Source organism: Chrysemys picta, chromosome 5 (genome assembly GCF_011386835.1).
Source record: "Chrysemys picta bellii isolate R12L10 chromosome 5, ASM1138683v2, whole genome shotgun sequence".
In the NCBI taxonomy this organism is placed as follows: domain Eukaryota; kingdom Metazoa; phylum Chordata; order Testudines; family Emydidae; genus Chrysemys; species Chrysemys picta.
This window is the reverse complement of record NC_088795.1, coordinates 143,589,583-143,608,502: the sequence shown is the minus strand read 5'-3', so window position 1 is coordinate 143,608,502 and position 18,920 is coordinate 143,589,583. Positions and strand designations below refer to the sequence as shown.

The window sequence follows — 18,920 nt, the reverse complement described above, 5'->3', positions numbered from 1 at the left end:
CCCCTGGGGCCCGGCTCAGCGGCTGCAGGAGTCCCTGGGGAGAATCTGATGCTACAGAATCCTGGCTGCTGTCTGGTGACAAGAGTGCACCACCCAGCCGAGGACCCCAACGGATTGGCACCTCCCAGCCCCTGTGTGGTGTGGGGGCTCTGGGGTGCTGCATGGCACTGGCACACCAGGCCATTGGGGTCATGCCGCTCTGGGAGACCCGTAGCTCCGGCTAGCCGCCCACGTCCAGTCTCAGATGCCCTCCCCTGGGTACGTGCCCAGCCGGCTAGCCTGAGCTACTGCAGCCACATGGCTACTTTTAGCCCGTCAGCTCAAATCAGAGCGAGCACGTCTCCGTCGACTGCCCTGGGAACCAGCCGCCCAGCTGTGCCCATAGCGCTGAGGACACGAACCCCCAGACAGAGCTGTGTGCTCCGGCCAAGCGGGGCGTTCACACCCTCGCTCGTCTCCTGCCACGGCTGCTGCTGCAATCGAGACACCTCGCGCTGCCTGGACACGGGTGAGCGAGCGGGGCTGTCGGGGAGGTGCCGAGGACTCTGGGCTGTGAGGAGCAAGAGCAAGTGAGCATGTGCACCCAGGGCTGCCACGTGCCCGGCCCACACGGGCCAGCAAAGAGAGGTCGATCTGGATAGGGTCCATCTCCAAAAGGACATTGCAGAACTAGCGGGTTCAGAGGAGGGCAATGGGGACCAACAAGGGCCTGGAAAAAACTGTCCCATGAAGAGATCAACGAGCCTGGTCTTGTTCTCTTTTATCCGTCTCCTTTCTAAGGTGATGTGCTCAACATGAATAAAAGAACGAATGGGCTACAGAACGAAGATCCAGCGCTTCTGTTCTCCTTGTCTCAGGATACACCAACAAGGGGACAGCCAGCGAAAGCGAAAGGTGGGACATTGTAAACCTAGCAAAGGAATTGCCTTTTCCACACGACACATAGCCAGCCTGTGGAACTCACTGCTACTGGATGTTGTGGGGGGTGAAGAAATTGGCAAGATCCAAGGATTGCACATTTCTGTGGGTGACAGGAATGAGACATGAACCTGTCAAAGAAGAGTGGGTGAAAATTCAAATGAACCTTCACGGAGGTCTCCTTGCCAGGGTCGCCTGGTTCTTTAGGGGTCCGGGACCATCTAGGAACCACTGAGCAAATGGGGGTGAGTCTGATCCCGGCCGGCTCAGCTCCAGGGGTGAAGTTCAGATCCAGGGGACCCAGGTGGCTGTGGGGAAGGAGGAGCCCTTGGGGTAACAATAATCCCAAGCCAGCACAAGAACAGTGTCACGCATGTGAGACTTTTCCTCCAAGCTCAGTTTATTTTTTAACCCAAAAGGTAAAAAAGTAGCAACTTGCTGGGAGTTAATTAACAAGCCAGGCAAAGCTCCCAGCGGCTGAGCAGGCAGGTGAAGAATCGCCCCCCCTGAGCCTTCAGCGAGACCCTGGAACCTTGTATCGGTAATAGAAGACGGAGAACTGCAGGAAGCTGGCGAGGCGCGATGGGGACCTCTGCGAGACCCTCCGGAAGCCCATGCTCTCGTACAGCTGCTGGGCCGAGTAGTGAACCATGGAGGTGGAGAGCACGACTGCACTGTACCTGCGTTCCTGGGCGAAGCGGATGACCGTCAGGCAGAGCGCCCTGGCGATGCCCCGGCCCCGGTGCTCCCTCCTGTTAGGATAGAGATATTCAGGCCTGTCTGCAAAGACCTACACTTTAAGAATTTAGGTGTATTTTTATCACTAAGCTAGTTATAGAGGTATTAAAGAAAGACTCAAAATCACTGTCTGTCTGTGTAAGGGACAGTCTGAGGCCTGGTTCTTAGGCTAAGGTCTTCGGCTAAGCAGCAGAGGCAGCCATAAACTGGGAAGTGAACGGTCACATCCTCACATTCCAAACCAGTCACATGGAAATAAGGTGCTATTGGGCTGTTAGGAATACAATCCTGTCCTGATATTCCCATCACCTCCAGAGAAAGGGAAGAGCCTAGAAGATGTAAAAGGAAACTTAGTTTAATAGCATCCTGTCTGGCAAGAACTCACTTATCAATAGCTGGGATGCGAAATCCTCATTTCTGTATTGTTCTGTCACTGTTGTCTCCACTTCCCTATTGTTTGTCTGTATAATCTCTGTCTGGTTCTGGGATTGTTTCTGTCTGCTGTATAATTAATTTTGTTGGGTGTAAACCAATTAAGGTGGTGGGATATAATTGGTTAAATAACCATGTTACAGTATGTTAGGATTGGTTAGTTACATTTCAGGAAAATGATTGGTTAATGTATAGCTAAACAGAACTCAAGTTTTACTATATAGTCTGCAGTCAATCAGGAAGTAAGGTGGGGGGAATGGGAACAGGGGATGGGAACAGGGACACAGGCAAGGCTCTGTGGTGTCAGAGCTGAGGAAGGAAACTGGAATCATGCTTGCTGGAAGTTCATCCCTATAAACATCTAATTGTTTGCATCTTCGGACTTCGTGTATTGTTGCTCTCTGTTCATGCAAGCAGGACCAGGAAAGTGAGAGGGTGAAGGAATAAGCCCCCTAATACCTCTCCACGGACATACGCTTTAGTTCCAGGGCGTGCCCCCTTTCCGAGGGGAACTCCGGCAGGACAGCCCCCACCGCACCCACCACCGCCCCCTCAGCCCCTGCCACCCAGAGACAAGAGTCTGCTGCCTCCAGGTAAGTTCTCCGGATGTCCAGTAGGTCGTTGCGAAGAGACTGCTGGACATAATCGGTCCAGATACACCAGCTGCAAAACCAGCCCCCGGTGAGAGCGAGCAGGAGAGCCAGGAGGGAGACCAGGAGGGACCTGGAGGCCGCGAGCACCGCCAGGAACAGGCCCAGGAAGTGCAGCTGGGCCCGGAGACGCTTCAGCATGTAGATGAACGCAGCAGGAGCGTGCTCCATAACCCCATGGCCGAACATGGTGCACACGGCCTCGTAGTCACCGTCCTCGTACTGCCGGATGCGGTACGGGGCCATGGAGCCGCGCAGCCCAGGCACACTAGAGCAGACAGAGATTAAACCAGGGGAGCGGGTTGGGACATTCCTGATCCACCGGCCACTTCCCGCAGTGCCCCTGGCTTCTCGCTGCACTGGGCTCCCCCCCACCCTCACTGACTCCTGGCAAACACCTTCCACGCCTCCACCCACAGCCCTGCCATCTCACCACCCCCACTCCCAGCTACCTCAGCACCCACCCATCAGCCCTGCCCTGCGAGAGGAGCACCAGGAACGGGTGGGGGACGGGGGGAGACAATCTCTCGTAGGGGCTCAAGGAAGAGGGGCTGAGGAGCAGGGCAGGGGGCTTCACTAGGCAGACGCTGCCTCTTTAAACGCCAGCCCTAGCTGGCGACAGGCTGGCCATGGAGGTCCATGCCCCACGCTCTCAGCAGCTCCCCAGATTAATGGGCTGTGATCCTGTCTGGAAGGGGATGGCAGATGTTTGTGGATCAGTGTCACGTTATTGATTTGAACCGGGACCATATAGAAGCAACCAAAGTCCTGTAGTGGCACCAAATCGTGTATAAAGGGGGACAAATGAGATGTCTAAGACAAGGTTATGGTTGGCTGGTTATGATTATGCTGTCTATATGTGTGTATCAATTTTGTAGTTGAAGTTATGAATATTGGCTCTATACTGTCTGTATGGCAAACTTATGCTATGCTTCTGGGTAACATCCCAGACAAGTTGGTGTTAGCTCTGCCTAGCCTGCTTGATGGCCCATTAAGGACCATCAGCTATACAATGGACCCATTGAGAGAAGGCAGATACACCTTGAGACTCAGCAAAGTATGCAGGGACTTGCCCATGTGACTCCAGGCTCCATTTGGCTGTAATTTTCCACAGTAAGAACAAAGAGGTGATCTTACACCTGGAAAAGACTATAAAAGGCTGATGCCTCATCTCCATCTTGTCTTCAATCCTGCTTCTTACCTCTGGAGGAACTTTGCTACAAACAGAAGCTCTGAACAAAGGACTGAGGACCCATCCCAGCTGGGGATGTATTCCAGAGACTTGATTTGAACCTGCAGTTTATTCTATCACTGCTACAAGCCTGAACCAAGACTTTGCCATTACTGTATGTAATTGATTCCATTTAACCAATTCTAGCTCTCATCTCTATCTTTTTTCTTTTATCAATAAACCTTTAGATTTTAGGTTCTAAAGGATTGGCAACAGCGTGATTTGTGGGTAAGATCTGATTTGTATATTGACCTGGGTCTGTGGCTTGGTCCTTGGGGATCAGAAGAACCTTTTTTCTTTTACTGGGGTATTGGTTTTCATAACCATTTGTCCCCATAACGAGTGGCACTGGTGGTGATACTGGGAAACTGGAGTGTCTAAGGGAATTGCTTGTGTGACTTGTGGTTAGCCAGTGGGGTGAAACCAAAGTCCTCTTAGTCTGGCTGGTTTGGTTTGCCTTAGAGGTGGAAAACCCCCAGCCTTGGGCTGTAACTGCCCTGTTTTAGCAATTTGTCCTGAATTGACACTCTCAGTTGGGTCCCACCAGAACCAGCATAGTTACAATCAGCATCTCCCCCTCCCCCAGATCCACACCCAGAGCAGCTCGCACTGCAGTGGTCCCGTCACTCTCGTCCCCTTGCCCAGCGCGGTACCTCCCCAGCGGGAGAAGACAGCCGCTCTGTATCCGGGGCCTTTGCCCCACGCTGCTGGGAACAAAAGACAATAACCATTGGCTGGGACCAAGCCCACAGGAAGCTCCTCGACTCCATGGGGCACTTCCTGGATTCCCTATTCCTCCTCTGCTCTTTCACCATCCCCAGCAAGGAGCAGGGCAGGGGGCCCAGCCTGGGATGGGAGGGGAAGCCTGGGCAGCAGGAGGGGTTGGGAGACCCCAGAGGGGGCAGGTGTCAGCTGGATAGAGAGGAACGAAGGGGTGGGAGGGAAGGGGTGGGAGCCCCGGTGCAGTCACACAGTTCGGGGATTGTTTAAGGCACGAACGGGCATAATCCCCCTGCACGGCCACGTCGCCAGGCCCCCTGGAGCGTTCATGGGGCAGTTTGATTGGTCTCCCCCAGCCAGTGATCACAATGAACAGAAAAACATTTGGGAAATTCTCCCCAGCCTTGTCGTGGGCGTACGTGAGCCGAACCCAGCCCCCGCAGGAGGCCAGCAGCCATCCCAGGCAGCTGCCGGGTGGTGAGTTGGGCACTGACCCGGGAGCCTGGCACTGCTGGTGATGGGGGCAGGCTGCTCAGTGCCTCCCTTTGCACACCTGGCCTTGCACACTAACACTTCCCTGGGGAGACCCTGGACGGCCTGACTCCCAGCCGCAGGCTCTAACCACAGGCCCCTTGTGCTGCTCAGAAGCTCGCCCGCTCTGGGGCATGGTGAGCGACGGCTGCCCTCGGGGAAATGCTCCATGCCCGGCACAGGGGAGGGCCTGACATGCGCCGGATCCCCTCGGTTCGGCCTGGCCCTTTGCCTGGGGCTTCTCTCTGGACTGGGAGCTGCTGGGGGCAGAGCCTGTCTGGCTGCGTGTGTGCAGGACAATGGGGCGACCAGCCGCTGCGGGGGTCACACACACCACGAATAGTGTCGGTTGCAGGTGGAACTGGGGTGGGGGTGGGGGATGTGAGCAAACTGGAGTCACAGCCCTTCCCCCCCCCCTCAGTCCCTCTTGCCCAGATACGGGGCAACAAGGGCCCACTGCTGACTCATATCCAGCTTCTCGTCCACTGTAATCCCCAGCAGGGCTGGCCTTACCATGAGGAGAACTGAGGCGGCCGCCTCAGGTGCCAGACTGTGTCTGTGGGGGGGGGGGGCGCAACTAGGGCCCAGAGTGTAGAAAATTGTGTCTGCTGCTGGTGCATCTGTATTCTCTCTGCTCTAGACGCACAGAGATGGTGGAGTGCTGGGCTGGAGGAGGGAGGGCACAAGAGACAGAACAGGCAGGCAGGAGAAAAGGGGAGAGGGAATAACAGAAAGCAGCAGGAGCTGCAGGGAGAGAGAGGAGGAGGAGTCTCTTATGTACCTCTCCAGCACCCCCAGGAGCCTGGATTGATTCACACCAGCTTCTCAGGGAGCTTCCTGGTTCCTGCTGCTTCCCTGAACCCCCTTGAGGAGAACAGGCAGTCAACTGAAGTAGGAGGAGCCAGTTAGGCCCTTAAGACGCTGATATCTTCCCTCATTCTGGCCCTGCTACCAGCCTGCTTATTTGTTCCCTTCAATTGAGTGTTGAGAGCCTGTAGAGGTTCCGGGGTGGGGCTCGTCCCTCACAGGGGCGGCTGGGAGTCAGGCCGCCCCGCTACAAAGCTAATAACAGTTCACAGCTCAGGCCCTTGGGCAGGGATTGAGCACACAAGTAACAGTTCAGAGCTCAGGCCCTTGGGCAGGGATTGAGCACACAAGTAACAGTTCAGAGCTCAGGCCCTTAGGCAGGGAGGAGGAGAGACTGCCACCCGGCGCGGGGTGGCAGGGGGGAACACAGGCCCACCCACTCCACTGTGTTCCAGCCCGGGGCCCTATCCGCAGCAGTCCGTCTGCCGCGGGGTCAGTGGGGATCCTGACCGCAACACACTGACATGGGTTCGGGGTCTGCTATCCCCGGGCCACTTCCCATCTCCTCCTCCATGGGTACCTGCACATCCTGAGTCTCGTCTGCCGTGTCCCAGATCATGGGCTCCTCCAGGCCCCGAGCGCTGGGTAGATCGGTCGGTTCCTCCGGACACTCGGCGGGGGTGAGCTCAGGCCACTCCTCCGGATACCGGGCTCGGGGTCGGCTCGGCCAGTCCTCCTCCGGATACCGGGCCCGGGGCAGGCTCGGCCAGTCCTCCTCCGGATACCGGGCCCGGGGCAGGCTTGGCCAGTCCTCCTCCGGATTCCGGGCCCTGGGCAGGCTCAGGTCCGCGGGAGCTCGGGCACCAGCGTCTGTCCTCTCCCGCTGCCGGGCAGCTACTGAGCGCTGTGGCTTGGCCTTTATACTTCCTGTCCCGCCCCTTGACTTCCGGGGGTGGGGACAGGCGGTGGTGGCTCCGCCCACTCTGGCGGCTGTTCTGGCTCGTCCCTTACAGGGGCGGCTGGGAGCCAGGCCGCCCCGCTACACGGACCCCCCCTCAAGGCTGGTTCCCGGGTACCGGGGACAGACTCTTCCATACCCCCTAGGCGGGAAAGGAAGTCGGCGTTCGCGTGGTCTTTCCCGGCCCGATGGCGAACGGTGAAGGCATAAGGTTGCAGTGCCAAGTACCACCGTTGCAGCCGCATATTATGGTCCTTCATGCGGGCCAACCACTGGAGGGCAGAGTGGTCGGTGACCAAGATGAAAGGGGCTCCTAGGAGGTAGTAGCGCAGGGCGTCACAAGCCCACTTCGTGGCTAGGGCTTCCTTTTCCACCACCGCATAGTTCTTCTCTCGGGGGAACAGCTTCCGACTGAGGTAGAGGACTGGATGCTCTTCCCCGCTGACCTCTTGGGAGAGGACCGCCCCCAGGCTCACCTCCGAAGCGTCCGTTTGCAGGACAAAGGCCTGGTTAAAATCGGGGCTATATAAGACTGGCTCTTGGCAGAGGCTTGTTTTGAGGGTTTGGAAGGCCTCGTCGCACTCGCGGGTCCAGACCACTTGCCGTGGGCTTTCCTTCGTCAAGAGCCCCGTTAAGGGGGCGGCAATTGCCGCAAATTGGGGGATGAAGCGTCGATAATACCCCGCCAGCCCCAGAAAGTGGCATACCTGCCGTTTCGTGGCGGGTGGGGGGCAGGTTGCAATGGCCTGCACCTTGTCCACCAGCGGTTTTACCTGTCCATGTCCGATAGCGTACCCCAGATACTTGGTTTCTTGTCGGCCGATGCAGCACTTCTTCGGGTTGGCCATTTGCCCGGCTGCCCGCAGGGACCTCAGGACGGCTGCGACCCTTTCTAGATGGTTCTCCCACTACGGACTGTAAATGACCACGTCATCCAAATAGGCCGCCGCGTAGTCTTGGTGGGGTTGGAGGAGGCGGTCCATCAGGCGCTGAAACGTGGCCGGGGCCCCGTGGAGGCCGAAGGGCATTCGGGTAAACTGGTATAAGCCCTTAGGGGTGGCGAACGCAGTTTTCTCCCTGGAAGTAGGTTCCAGGGGGATTTGCCAATACCCCTTGCTAAGGTCAAGGGTCGTGATGTAGCGGGCTCCTCCTAACCGGGCCAACATCTCGGCTATCCGGGGCATGGGGTAGGCATCAAACTTGGAGATGGCATTCACGCGCCTGAAGTCGATGCAGAACCGTTGGGAGCCGTCAGGCTTCGGTACCAGCACGACTGGGCTACGCCACTCGCTGTGCGAGGGTTCAATCACCCCCAGGTCCAGCATCGCCCGTACCTCCTCATCCACGACGCATCTCCGGTGATATGGCAAGGGCCTGGTCGCGCCGCGAATCACCACCCCCGGCTCCGTTTGGATCCTATGGTACACCAGGGTGGTGGCTCCCGGTTGGGCCGTGAAGGTGTGAGGGAAGGCTCATAGGAGGCACCGGGTTTGCTTGAGTTGGTCCTCCGTTAGGGTCTCCCCAAGTTGGGGTTCCTCAGGGTCCTGGGTATGGGCTATCTGGGGCCGTAGCTCAGGTTCTGGTGGGTAGGTGTTAATCAAAAGCGCTTCCCGTTCCCGCCAGGGCTTGAGCAGGTTGACGTGGTACCTCTGTATCCTCTTCTTCCGATCGGGCTGGTCGATCTCATATGTAACCGGGCCCACCTTCCGGACTACCTCATATGGTCCTTGCCAGCGAGCCAGAATCTTCGACTCACTGGAGGGGAGGAGGAGTAATACCCGGTCTCCGGGTAAAAAGTCCCGTGTTTGGGCGTCCCGGTTGTACGTCTGGGCTTGCGCCTCCTGGGCGGCTTTCAAATTCTCTCGGGCCCGGTCTCCAGCCTGCCTAAGACGCTCTTGGAGCTGGATCACGTACTTTAAGAGGCCCTGGGCCGGTGAGGGGGTTTGCTCCCAAGTTTCCCTCATTAGGTCCAATAGGCCCCGCGGTTGACGGCCGTACAGCAGTTCGAACGGCGAGAAGTTCGTCGACGACTGGGGGACCTCTCGGACTGCCAGGAGCAAGGGCGGGAGTAGCTGGTCCCATCGCCGAAGGTCCTCCTGGGGAAACTTACGGAGCATGTCTTTTAGGGTCCGGTTAAACCTCTCGACCAGTCCATCAGTCTGGGGATGATAGACTGACGTCCGCAGTTGCTTGACTCCCAGAAGCTCACACACCTGCCGGAGCAACCGCAAACGTCCCTTGATCCGTAAGGATTTCGTGGGGTAGGCCGACGCGGGCAAAAACCTTCACCAGCTCATCGGCGATCGTGTGGGCTGTAATGTTCCGGAGGGGAATTGCCTCGGGGAACCAGGTGGCATAGTCCAACATCACTAAGATGTATTGAAACCCCGCACTGCTCTTGGGAAGAGGCCCCACCAGGTCCATGGCCACGCGCTCAAAGAGGGTCTCGATTAGGGGCATCGGGATCAACGGGGCCTTGGGAGCCCGCGCCGGGGCGGCCAACTGGCAACCCGGGCAGGAATTACAATAATTCTTTACCTCCTGGTACACCCCCGGCCAGAAGAAGCGTCCCAAAATCCGGGCCAGGGTCTTCTCGTGACCGAGGTGTCCAGCCGCGGGGACGTCGTGGGCCAACTTCATGACGGACCGTCGATGACACCGGGGAACGAGGAGTTGGGTCCGGGTCTCCCCCGTGTGGGGGTCCCGTTCGACACGATACAGGCGGTCCTGCCACAACTCAAAGTGTGGCCACTGGGCCGCTCGACCAGGGTCGAGGACAGTCCCGTCCGTCACGGCCAATTGTTCGTATACCCGCTGAAGTGTGGGGTCGGCCCGTTGATCCCGGCAAAAGTCCGTGGTGGGTGAGGGATTCTCCCCTGCTCCTGGGGAAGCATTCTCGGGTTCTCCCGTCGAGCTGGTTGTCTCAGGGGCTTTTCTCTCCTCTCCTTCGCTCTCGGGGGCCTCCCCTTCTAAGGCTGGCATGGCCCGAGGGTCGTCTCCTGCGTGGCAGCGGAGGATTGCTGGAAACTCCGGCCAGTCCCGACCCAGGATCACGGGGTATGCCAGTCGTGGGGCAAGTCCCACCATCATTGATCGGGTGACCCCCTCAATCGTCAGTTGGGCCCGGGTACTCTGGTAGGGCTGGATGTCCCCATGGATGCACTGTAGGCGAATTTCACCCAGTCGGGCGCCCGCCGGGGGACTGAAGTGTCGGCGGACTAGCGTCTGTCCGCAGCCCAAGTTGAGGAGGGCCACCGTCGGGTATCCCTCAATGACCACCGGTACGGTGATCTTAGCCGCTTGAGAAGGACGGGCACGAGCCTCCCCTGCACAGACCTGACCAAAGGTACACTCCAATCCCGGGCAATCCCTCTGGAGATGGCCGTACTCCCCGCAGGAGAAACAGGGCCCCAGGGTTGCCCGTCCCGTCCGGAGCCGAGTCCCAGGGTGGTTTCCAGGAGGACTTCGGTGGTCTCTTCGCCCTGCGGGGATCGGGATCCGAGTGGGTCGCCTGGGCACCACCGGGGCACGAGTCCAGTCCTCGGTTCCCCGGGAGGAAACCCGTAAATCCGCTCGAGCGGGCGCCCCTTTCTTCTTGGGGTTAGGGTGCTCTGCCCCTGGTGGGGCTACTCGAACTCCCGGGCCTATCGGCATTTCAGCCGCAAGGAAGTCCTCCATTAGTGAAACGGTGGCGGCCAGGGTTGCTGGCCGGTGGCGGAGGACCCAGGCCCGTCCCCGTGGTGGAAGAACGTGGCTGAACTGCTCCAGCACCACCTGCTCCATTAACTCTTCCGACGTTCGGCGCTCAGGCTGCAACCACCGCTTGCAGGTTTCCCGGAGTTCCTGGGCCACCCGTCGAGGCCGGGCCCCCGTGGGGTAGGTCAGACTCCTAAACTGCTGGCGGAAAGTCTCGGGGTTCACATCCAGGGCGTCCAGAATGGCAGCCTTTACTTGGCTGTAGTCTTGGGCTGCTTCCACCGACAGGCCTCGATAGACCGTCTGCGTCGTCCCAGTCAAGTACGGGGCCAAGATGGAAGCCCATAGCTCCGGGGCCCAGCCGGCGACGGCGGCCACCCGCTCGAAGGTGACGAGAAAGGCTTCCGGGTCATCGCTGGGTACCATCTTCGTCAGCCGGATCGGGGGGCTGGACCGTGTGGTCCCGGCTGCGCCTCCTGGCTGTGCCTCTCCGGGTCGGGCCAGCGCCGCTGCGAGCTGCTGGAGACATTGCCGCTGGAAGTCCTGGTGCTGGGTGATTAGGGCTTGAACGAGCTGTTTCCGTCGCGTTCCCAGCTGCTCCACGAGCTGCTGCTGCAGCTGTGCGGCCTGCTGCTCCTTTTGCTCCTTTTGCTGGCTGGGAGCCAGGCCGCCCCGCTACAAAGCTAATAACAGTTAAGGCTCAGGCCCTTGGGCAAGGATTGAGCACACAAGTAACAGTTCAGAGCTCAGGCCCTTAGGCAGGGATTGAGCACACAAGTAACAGTTCAGAGCTCAGGCCCTTAGGCAAGGATTGAGCACACAAGTAACAGTTCAGAGCTCAGGCCCTTAGGCAGGGATTGAGCACACAAGTAACAGTTCAGAGCTCAGGCCCTTAGGCAGGGATTGAGCACACAAGTAACAGTTCAGAGCTCAGGCCCTTAGGCAAGGATTGAGCACACAATTAACAGTTCAGAGCTCAGGCCCTTGGGCAGGGACTGAACACACAAATAATAGTTCAGAGCTCAGGCCCTTATGCAGGGAGGAGGAGAGACTGCCACCCGGCGCGGGGTGGCAGGGGGGGAACACAGGCCCACCCACTCCACTGTGTTCCAGCCCGGGGCCCTATCCACAGCAGTCCATCGTCAGTGGGGATCCTGACCGCAACACACTGACATGGGTTCGGGGTCTGCTATCCCCGGGCCACTTCCCATCTCCTCCTCCATGGGTACCTGACATCCTGAGTCTCGTCTGCCGTGTCCCAGATCATGGGCTCCTCCGGGCCCCGAGCGCTGGGTAGATCGGTCGGTTCCTCCGGACACTCGGCGGGGGTGAGCTCAGGCCGCTCCTCCGGATACCGGGCTCGGGGTCGGCTCGGCCAGTCCTCCTCCGGATACCGGGCTCTCGGCAGGCTCGGCCAGTCCTCCTCCGGATACCGGGCTCTCGGCAGGCTCGGCCAGTCCTCCTCCGGATACCGGGCTCTCGGCAGGCTCGGCCAGTCCTCCTCCGGATACCGGGCTCTCGGCAGGCTCGGCCAGTCCTCCTCCGGATACCGGGCTCTCGGCAGGCTCGGCCAGTCCTCCTCAGGATACCGGGCTCGGGGTCGGCTCGGCCAGTCCTCCTCTGGATACCGGGCTCGGGGTCGGCTCGGCCAGTCCTCCTCTGGATACCGGGCTCTCGGCAGGCTCGGCCAGTCCTCCTCCGAATACCGGGCTCTCGGCAGGCTCGGCCAGTCCTCCTCCGGATACCGGGCTCTCGGCAGGCTCGGCCAGTCCTCCTCCGGATACCGGGCTCGGGGTCGGCTCGGCCAGTCCTCCTCCGGATACCGGGCTCGGGGTCGGCTCGGCCAGTCCTCCTCCGGATACCGGGCTCTCGGCAGGCTCGGCCAGTCCTCCTCCGGATACCGGGCTCTCGGCAGGCTCGGCCAGTCCTCCTCCGGATACCGGGCTCTCGGCAGACTCGGCCAGTCCTCCTCCGGATACCGGGCTCTCGGCAGGCTCGGCCAGTCCTCCTACGGATACCGGGCTCTCGGCAGGCTCGGCCAGTCCTCCTACGGATACCGGGCTCTTGGCAGGCTCGGCCAGTCCTCCTCCGGATAACGGGCTCTTGGCAGGCTCGGCCAGTCCTCCTCCGGATAACGGGCTCTTGGCAGGCTCGGCCAGTCCTCCTCCGGAAACCGGGCTCGGGGTCGGCTCGGCCAGTCCTCCTCCGGATACCGGGCTCGGGGTCGGCTCGGCCAGTCCTCCTCCGGATACCGGGCTCGGGGTCGGCTCGGCCAGTCCTCCTCCGGATACCGGGCTCTCGGCAGGCTCGGCTAGTCCTCCTCCGGATACCGGGCTCTTGGCAGGCTCGGCCAGTCCTCCTCCGGATACCGGGCTCGGGGTTGGCTCGGCCAGTCCTCCTCCGGATACTGGGCTCGGGGTCGGCTCGGCCAGTCCTCCTCCGGATACCGGGCTCAGGGTCGGCTCGGCCAGTCCTCCTCCGGATACCAGGCTCTCGGCAGGCTCGGCCAGTCCTCCTCCGGATACCGGGCTCTCGGCAGGCTCGGCCAGTCCTCCTCAGGATACCGGGCTCGGGGTCGGCTCGGCCAGTCCTCCTCCGGATACTGGGCTCGGGGTCGGCTCGGCCAGTCCTCCTCCGGATACCGGGCTCAGGGTCGGCTCGGCCAGTCCTCCTCCGGATACCAGGCTCTCGGCAGGCTCGGCCAGTCCTCCTCCGGATACCGGGCTCTCGGCAGGCTCGGCCAGTCCTCCTCAGGATACCGGGCTCTCGGCAGGCTCGGCCAGTCCTCCTCCGGATACCGGGCTCTCGGCAGGCTCGGCCAGTCCTCCTCCGGATACCGGGCTCTTGGCAGGCTCGGCCAGTCCTCCTCTGGATACCGGGCCCGGGGAAGGCTTGGCCAGTCCTCCTCCGGATACCGGGCCCTGGGCAGGCTCAGGTCCGCGGGAGCTCGGGCACCAGCGTCTGTCCTCTCCCGCTGCCGGGCAGCTACTGAGCGCTGTGGCTTGGCCTTTATACTTCCTGTCCCGCCCCTTGACTTCCGGGGGGCGGAGACAGGCGGCGGTGGCTCCGCCCACTCTGGCGGCTGTTCTGGCTCATCCCTCGCTACAAAGCTAATAACAGTTCACAGCTCAGGCCCTTGGGCAGGGACTGAACACACAAGTAACAGTTCGGACCTCAGGCCTCTTATGCAGGGATTGAGGAGAGACTGCCACCCGGGGGAACACAGGCCCACCCACTCCACTGTGTTCCAGCCCGGGGCCCTATCCGCAGCAGTCCGTCTGCCGTGCAGTCAGTGGTGATCCTGACCGCAACACACTGACATGGGTTCGGGGTCTGCTATCCCCGGGCCACTTCCCATCTCCTCCTCCATGGGTACCTGTTCCTCCTGAGTTCCGTCTGCTGGGTCGCAGATCATGGGCTCCTCCGGGCCCCGAGCGCTGGGTAGATTGGTCGGTTCCTCCAGACCCTCGGCGGGGGTGAGCTCAGGCCGCTCCTCCGGATACCGGGCCCTGGGCAGGCTCGGCCAGTCCTCCTCCGGATACCGGGCCCGGGGCAGGCTCGGCCAGTCCTCCTCCGGATACCGGGCCCTGGGCAGGCTCGGCCAGTCCTCCTCCGGATACCGGGACCTGGGCAGGCTCGGCCAGTCCTCCTCCGGATACCGGGCTCTCGGCAGGCTCAGGCCAGCGGGAGCTCGGGCACCAGCGTCTGTCCTCTCCCGCTGCCGGGCAGCTACTGAGCGCTGTGGCTTGGCCTTTATACTTCCTGTCCCGCCCCTTGACTTCCGGGGGGCGGGGACAGGCGGCGGTGGCTCCGCCCACTCTGGCGGCTGTTCTGGCTCATCCCTCGCTGGGGTGGCTGGGAGCCAGGTCGCCCCGCTACAGAGCCACTTTAGCTGGCACAGAACTGACGTCATGAGTGAAAGAAGAAAACGCCCCTCTGGGGCAGCAAGAAAGCAAGCAAAGGAAGCTTTTCTATCTACGCAGGAAGGAGCTCTCCTGAGATACACAGACACAAATGTTCACGCTGAGGCTCGGCCAGTCCTCCTCCGGATACCGGGCTCTTTGCAGGCTCGGCCAGTCCTCCTCCGGATACCGGGCTCGGGGTCAGCTCGGCCAGTCCTCCTCCGGATACCGGGCTCGGGGTCGGCTCGGCCAGTCCTCCTCCGGATACCGGGCTCTCGGCAGGCTCGGCCAGTCCTCCTCCGGATACCGGGCTCTCGGCAGGCTCGGCCAGTCCTCCTCAGGATACCGGGCTCGGGGTCGGCTCGGCCAGTCCTCCTCCGGATACCGGGCTCTCGGCAGGCTCGGCCAGTCCTCCTCCGGATACCGGGCTCTCGGCAGGCTCGGCCAGTCCTCCTCCGGATACCGGGCTCGGGGTCGGCTCGGCCAGTCCTCCTCCGGATACCGGGCTCGGGGTCGGCTCGGCCAGTCCTCCTCCGGATACCGGGCTCTCGGCAGGCTCGGCCAGTCCTCCTCCGGATACCGGGCTCTCGGCAGGCTCGGCCAGTCCTCCTCAGGATACCGGGCTCGGGGTCGGCTCGGCCAGTCCTCCTCTGGATACCGGGCTCTCGGCAGGCTCGGCCAGTCCTCCTACGGATACCGGGCTCTCGGCAGGCTCGGCCAGTCCTCCTCAGGATACCGGGCTCGGGGTCGGCTCGGCCAGTCCTCCTCCGGATACCGGGCTCGGGGTCGGCTCGGCCAGTCCTCCTCCGGATACCGGGCTCTCGGCAGGCTCGGCCAGTCCTCCTCCGGATACCGGGCTCTTGGCAGGCTCAGCCAGTCCTCCTCCGGATACCGGGCTCGGGGTCGGCTCAGCCAGTCCTCCTCCGGATACCGGGCTCGGGGTCGGCTCGGCCAGTCCTCCTCCGGATACCGGGCTCGGGGTCGGCTCGGCCAGTCCTCCTCCGGATACCGGGCTCTCGGCAGGCTCGGCCAGTCCTCCTCCAGATACCGGGCTCTCGGCAGGCTCGGCCAGTCCTCCTCCGGATACCGGGCTCTCGGCAGGCTCAGGCCAGCGGGAGCTCGGGCACCAGCGTCTGTCCTCTCCCGCTGCCGGGCAGCTACTGAGCGCTGTGGCTTGGCCTTTATACTTCCTGTCCCGCCCCTTGACTTCCAGGGGGCGGGGACAGGCGGCGGTGGCTCCGCCCACTCTGGCGGCTGTTCTGGCTCATCCCTCGCTGAGGTGGCTGGGAGCCAGGTCGCCCCGCTACAGAGCCACTTTAGCTGGCACAGAACAGACGTCATGAGTGAAAGAAGAAAACGCCCCTCTGGGGCAGCAAGAAAGCAAGCAAAGGAAGCTTTTCTATCTACGCAGGAAGGAGCTCTCCTGAGATACACAGACACAAATGTTCACGCTGAGCCTTCCGGCCCCAGTGAGGATGAGAGTGGTGAGGAGATGCCTGGTCTTCCAGTCAGGGCCGGCTCTAGGTTTTTTGCTGCCCCGAGCAAAAAAATTTTTGGCTGCCCCCCCCACGCTGGGCTGGGCTTGCTGGGCAGATGCTGCTCCTTTCTGCCAGGTCGCTCGCCCACTGCAGGGGGGAGGCAGAAGGAGACTCCAGGCACCGGCACCCTGAGGCCACCCTGCTGGGAGCCCGAGGAGTATGCAATGGAGAGAGCTCTGGGGCTGGAGGAACCAAGGAAGAGGTGCTGGGCTTGCTGGGCAGATGCTGCCCCTCTCTGCCAGGTCGCTCGCCCGCTGCAGGGGGGAGGCAGAAGGAGACTCCAGGCACTGGAGTGCTGTGAGGGGCTGGGGAGGGAGGCAGCAGCCTCTGGGGACCCTCCCCCCTGGCCCGACTCTTACCTTGCTGCAGATCTGGCCTGAGGTGGAGTCATCTTCGGTCACCGCCGCTCCCAGGGCCAGGGGTTGGGGCTGCTGCTGGATCCCAGCCCTGTTCATCCTTCGGCTTCGCCTTGGCCCTGGCACGAGCTGGGCTCAGCCCGGGCTGCCGCTCCGCTCCCCTCTCCCCTCCCCTGGCAGGAAGCGGCGCAGAGAGGAGGAGGCAGAGGCGGGGACAAGCCGAGGAGGAGCGGACCGCCTGGGCGCCATGTTCCCCCGTCCTCTGCAGCCGGAGCAGGGCCGCGCTACCGGCTCCCGCCTGGGGGGGGTGGCCACTTCCCGCTGCCCGCGGGAGAGCGGCGTGAACAAGCCGAGGAGCAGCCCGTCCTCTGCAGCCGGGGCAGGGCCGCGCTACCGGCTTCCGCCGCTCTCCCGCTGTCAGCGCCCACCCCCCAGGCAGAGCCAGTAGCACGGCCCGGCCCCGGCTTCAGAGGACGGGCCGCTCCTCGGCTTGTTCGCGCCGCTATCCTGCGGGCAGCGGCCACTTCCCCCCCACGCAGGAGCCGGTAGCTCAGCATTTTGCCGCCCCATACATTTTGCTGCCCTAGGCACCAGCTTGTTTAGCTGGTGCCTAGAGCCGCCCCTGCTTCCAGTTAGTCACAGTGCAGGTGACCTGGCAGCTACTGCAGCATCCATATCTCCATCTCAAATGGATGTAACCCTGCACATTCCTGAAGAAAAGTGTAGATCAGAGAAGAGTGTGGTGGAGGCGCAAGAAACAGCTGCTGCTGAGTTTAGTTCCTTAAGTCTAGATGATCCAGGACTGTGGACCCACTTGAGCAGTAGCCTGAGGGACTTCCTTGTACTGCCTGGGCCACAGCAAGCGAAAAACTTCATGTTCCCCAAAGACAATGAAAATAGAAGTTTCCATCCAACACATTACTGGCGTGAAATCCCAATGGTGACAAAGTGGAGAGGCCATGGCTTATGTACTCAAAAACCCAGAATGCTGCATACTGTTTTTGTTGCAAACTCTTCCAGTCTAATGTTCCAGCCACATTGGGTTCTACAGGAACAAAGGACTGGAAAAATCTGGCTAGAAATCTGGCATGCCATGAGAAGGCAGCAAATCACCAGAGAGCATTCCATAGGTGGAAAGAGCTTGAGATGAGACTAAGGTTAAAGGCCACCATAGATGCTCAGCATCAAGAGAAGATTGCATCAGAGTCTCTTTACTGGCAAAATGTTCTGAAAAGGCTCATTGCCATTGTGAGAATGTTTGCTACCCAAAACCTAGCACTGCCTGGCACTTCAGATCAGCTGTATGTGCCAAACAATGGAAACTTCCTTCAAATTGTGGAGCTGACGGCTGCGTTTGATGCTGTACTCCAGGAGCATCTGAGAAGAGTCACCACCCGAGAAATGTACACACACCACTACCTTGGAAAAACAATTCAAAATGAGATCATACAGTTACTGGCAACAAAAGTCAGACAGACGATTGTGGCAGATCTGAAGTGAGCAAGATGTTACTCTGTTATTCTGGACTGCACACCTGACATCAGCCACACGGAACAAATGACTTTAATGGTGTGTTTTGTAACAACAACAGAACCTAGTGAAAATGTCCCTGCAATGGTGACGGTCAGAGAGCATTTTCTAGAATGTATTGACATTGATGATACTACAGGAGCTGCTATGACAAATGTGCTTCTTAAAAAGCTGGAAGATACGGGAATTGCGATAGCTGACATGAGACGTCAGGGCTACGATAAAGGTGCCAACGTGAGAGGAAAGAACAGATGTTACCAGATGTGCCCATTACTTTGGTGTCTGCTCATTTATTCGGGTTACTTTTCGGGGGGGTTCTGTAATTCTATCAATGTACTGCTTGTGTCACGTGTGTTTTCATATGGAGGTCTTCTTCTCCCTTCTGCAAGTCCCCTCCCAATGGCGCTATCCTGCAGGACCTAGGTTCCCTAGGGCTGGGTTCCTCCAGCCCCGGAAACGGATGCACACCCACACCCACACACACATATATTAACAGAGCGAGTCCGAGCAGACCGGGTCAATCAGCACTTTCAAGCTGCCACCCTTATGTGTCCCAGATTCAGCACGTCCCTATCCCCACTCTCCAATCACAATTGTACTGTACAATAGGGCCGGTGCAACCACTAGGCAAACTAGGTGGTTGCCTAGGACGCCAAGTGCTTGGGGGCGCCAAAAAGCGGCGAGTCCCAGTCACGGAGGAGCTGGCGTGGCGCAGGGGGGCAGCAGCCCTGCAAAGGCGGCGGCGCCACTAGCAGGGAGCAGCCGCGCCCCCTGCCCCCAGGCTGCGGCCCGGCGCCGCCCCCCCCGCAGGCTGCAGCAGATGCATGTGGGCGGCGCCCCCCGTGCGCCCCCCGGCTCCCCCATCGCTGCACTCGGGCTCTGCAGCTCCTGGGCATGTGAGCCACCACCACCG

The 18,920-nt window shown here is 60.6% G+C and overlaps 1 protein-coding gene across 1 annotated transcript; it reads right to left on the bottom strand.

Annotated features, from left to right (window-relative positions):
* Positions 1 to 126: 126 nt before the first annotated feature.
* LOC101940281 (putative N-acetyltransferase 8B) lies at positions 127 to 5,765 on the bottom strand. The gene is made up of 2 exons (XM_065597400.1): positions 2,548 to 5,765; positions 127 to 1,667 (listed from the first exon to the last, which is right to left on the bottom strand). Exons 1-2 carry the CDS (start codon positions 2,982 to 2,984, stop codon positions 1,433 to 1,435), a joined length of 672 nt encoding a protein of 223 aa, XP_065453472.1. The 5' UTR covers positions 2,985 to 5,765; the 3' UTR covers positions 127 to 1,432.
* Between the last annotated feature and the right edge of the window lie 13,155 nt (positions 5,766 to 18,920).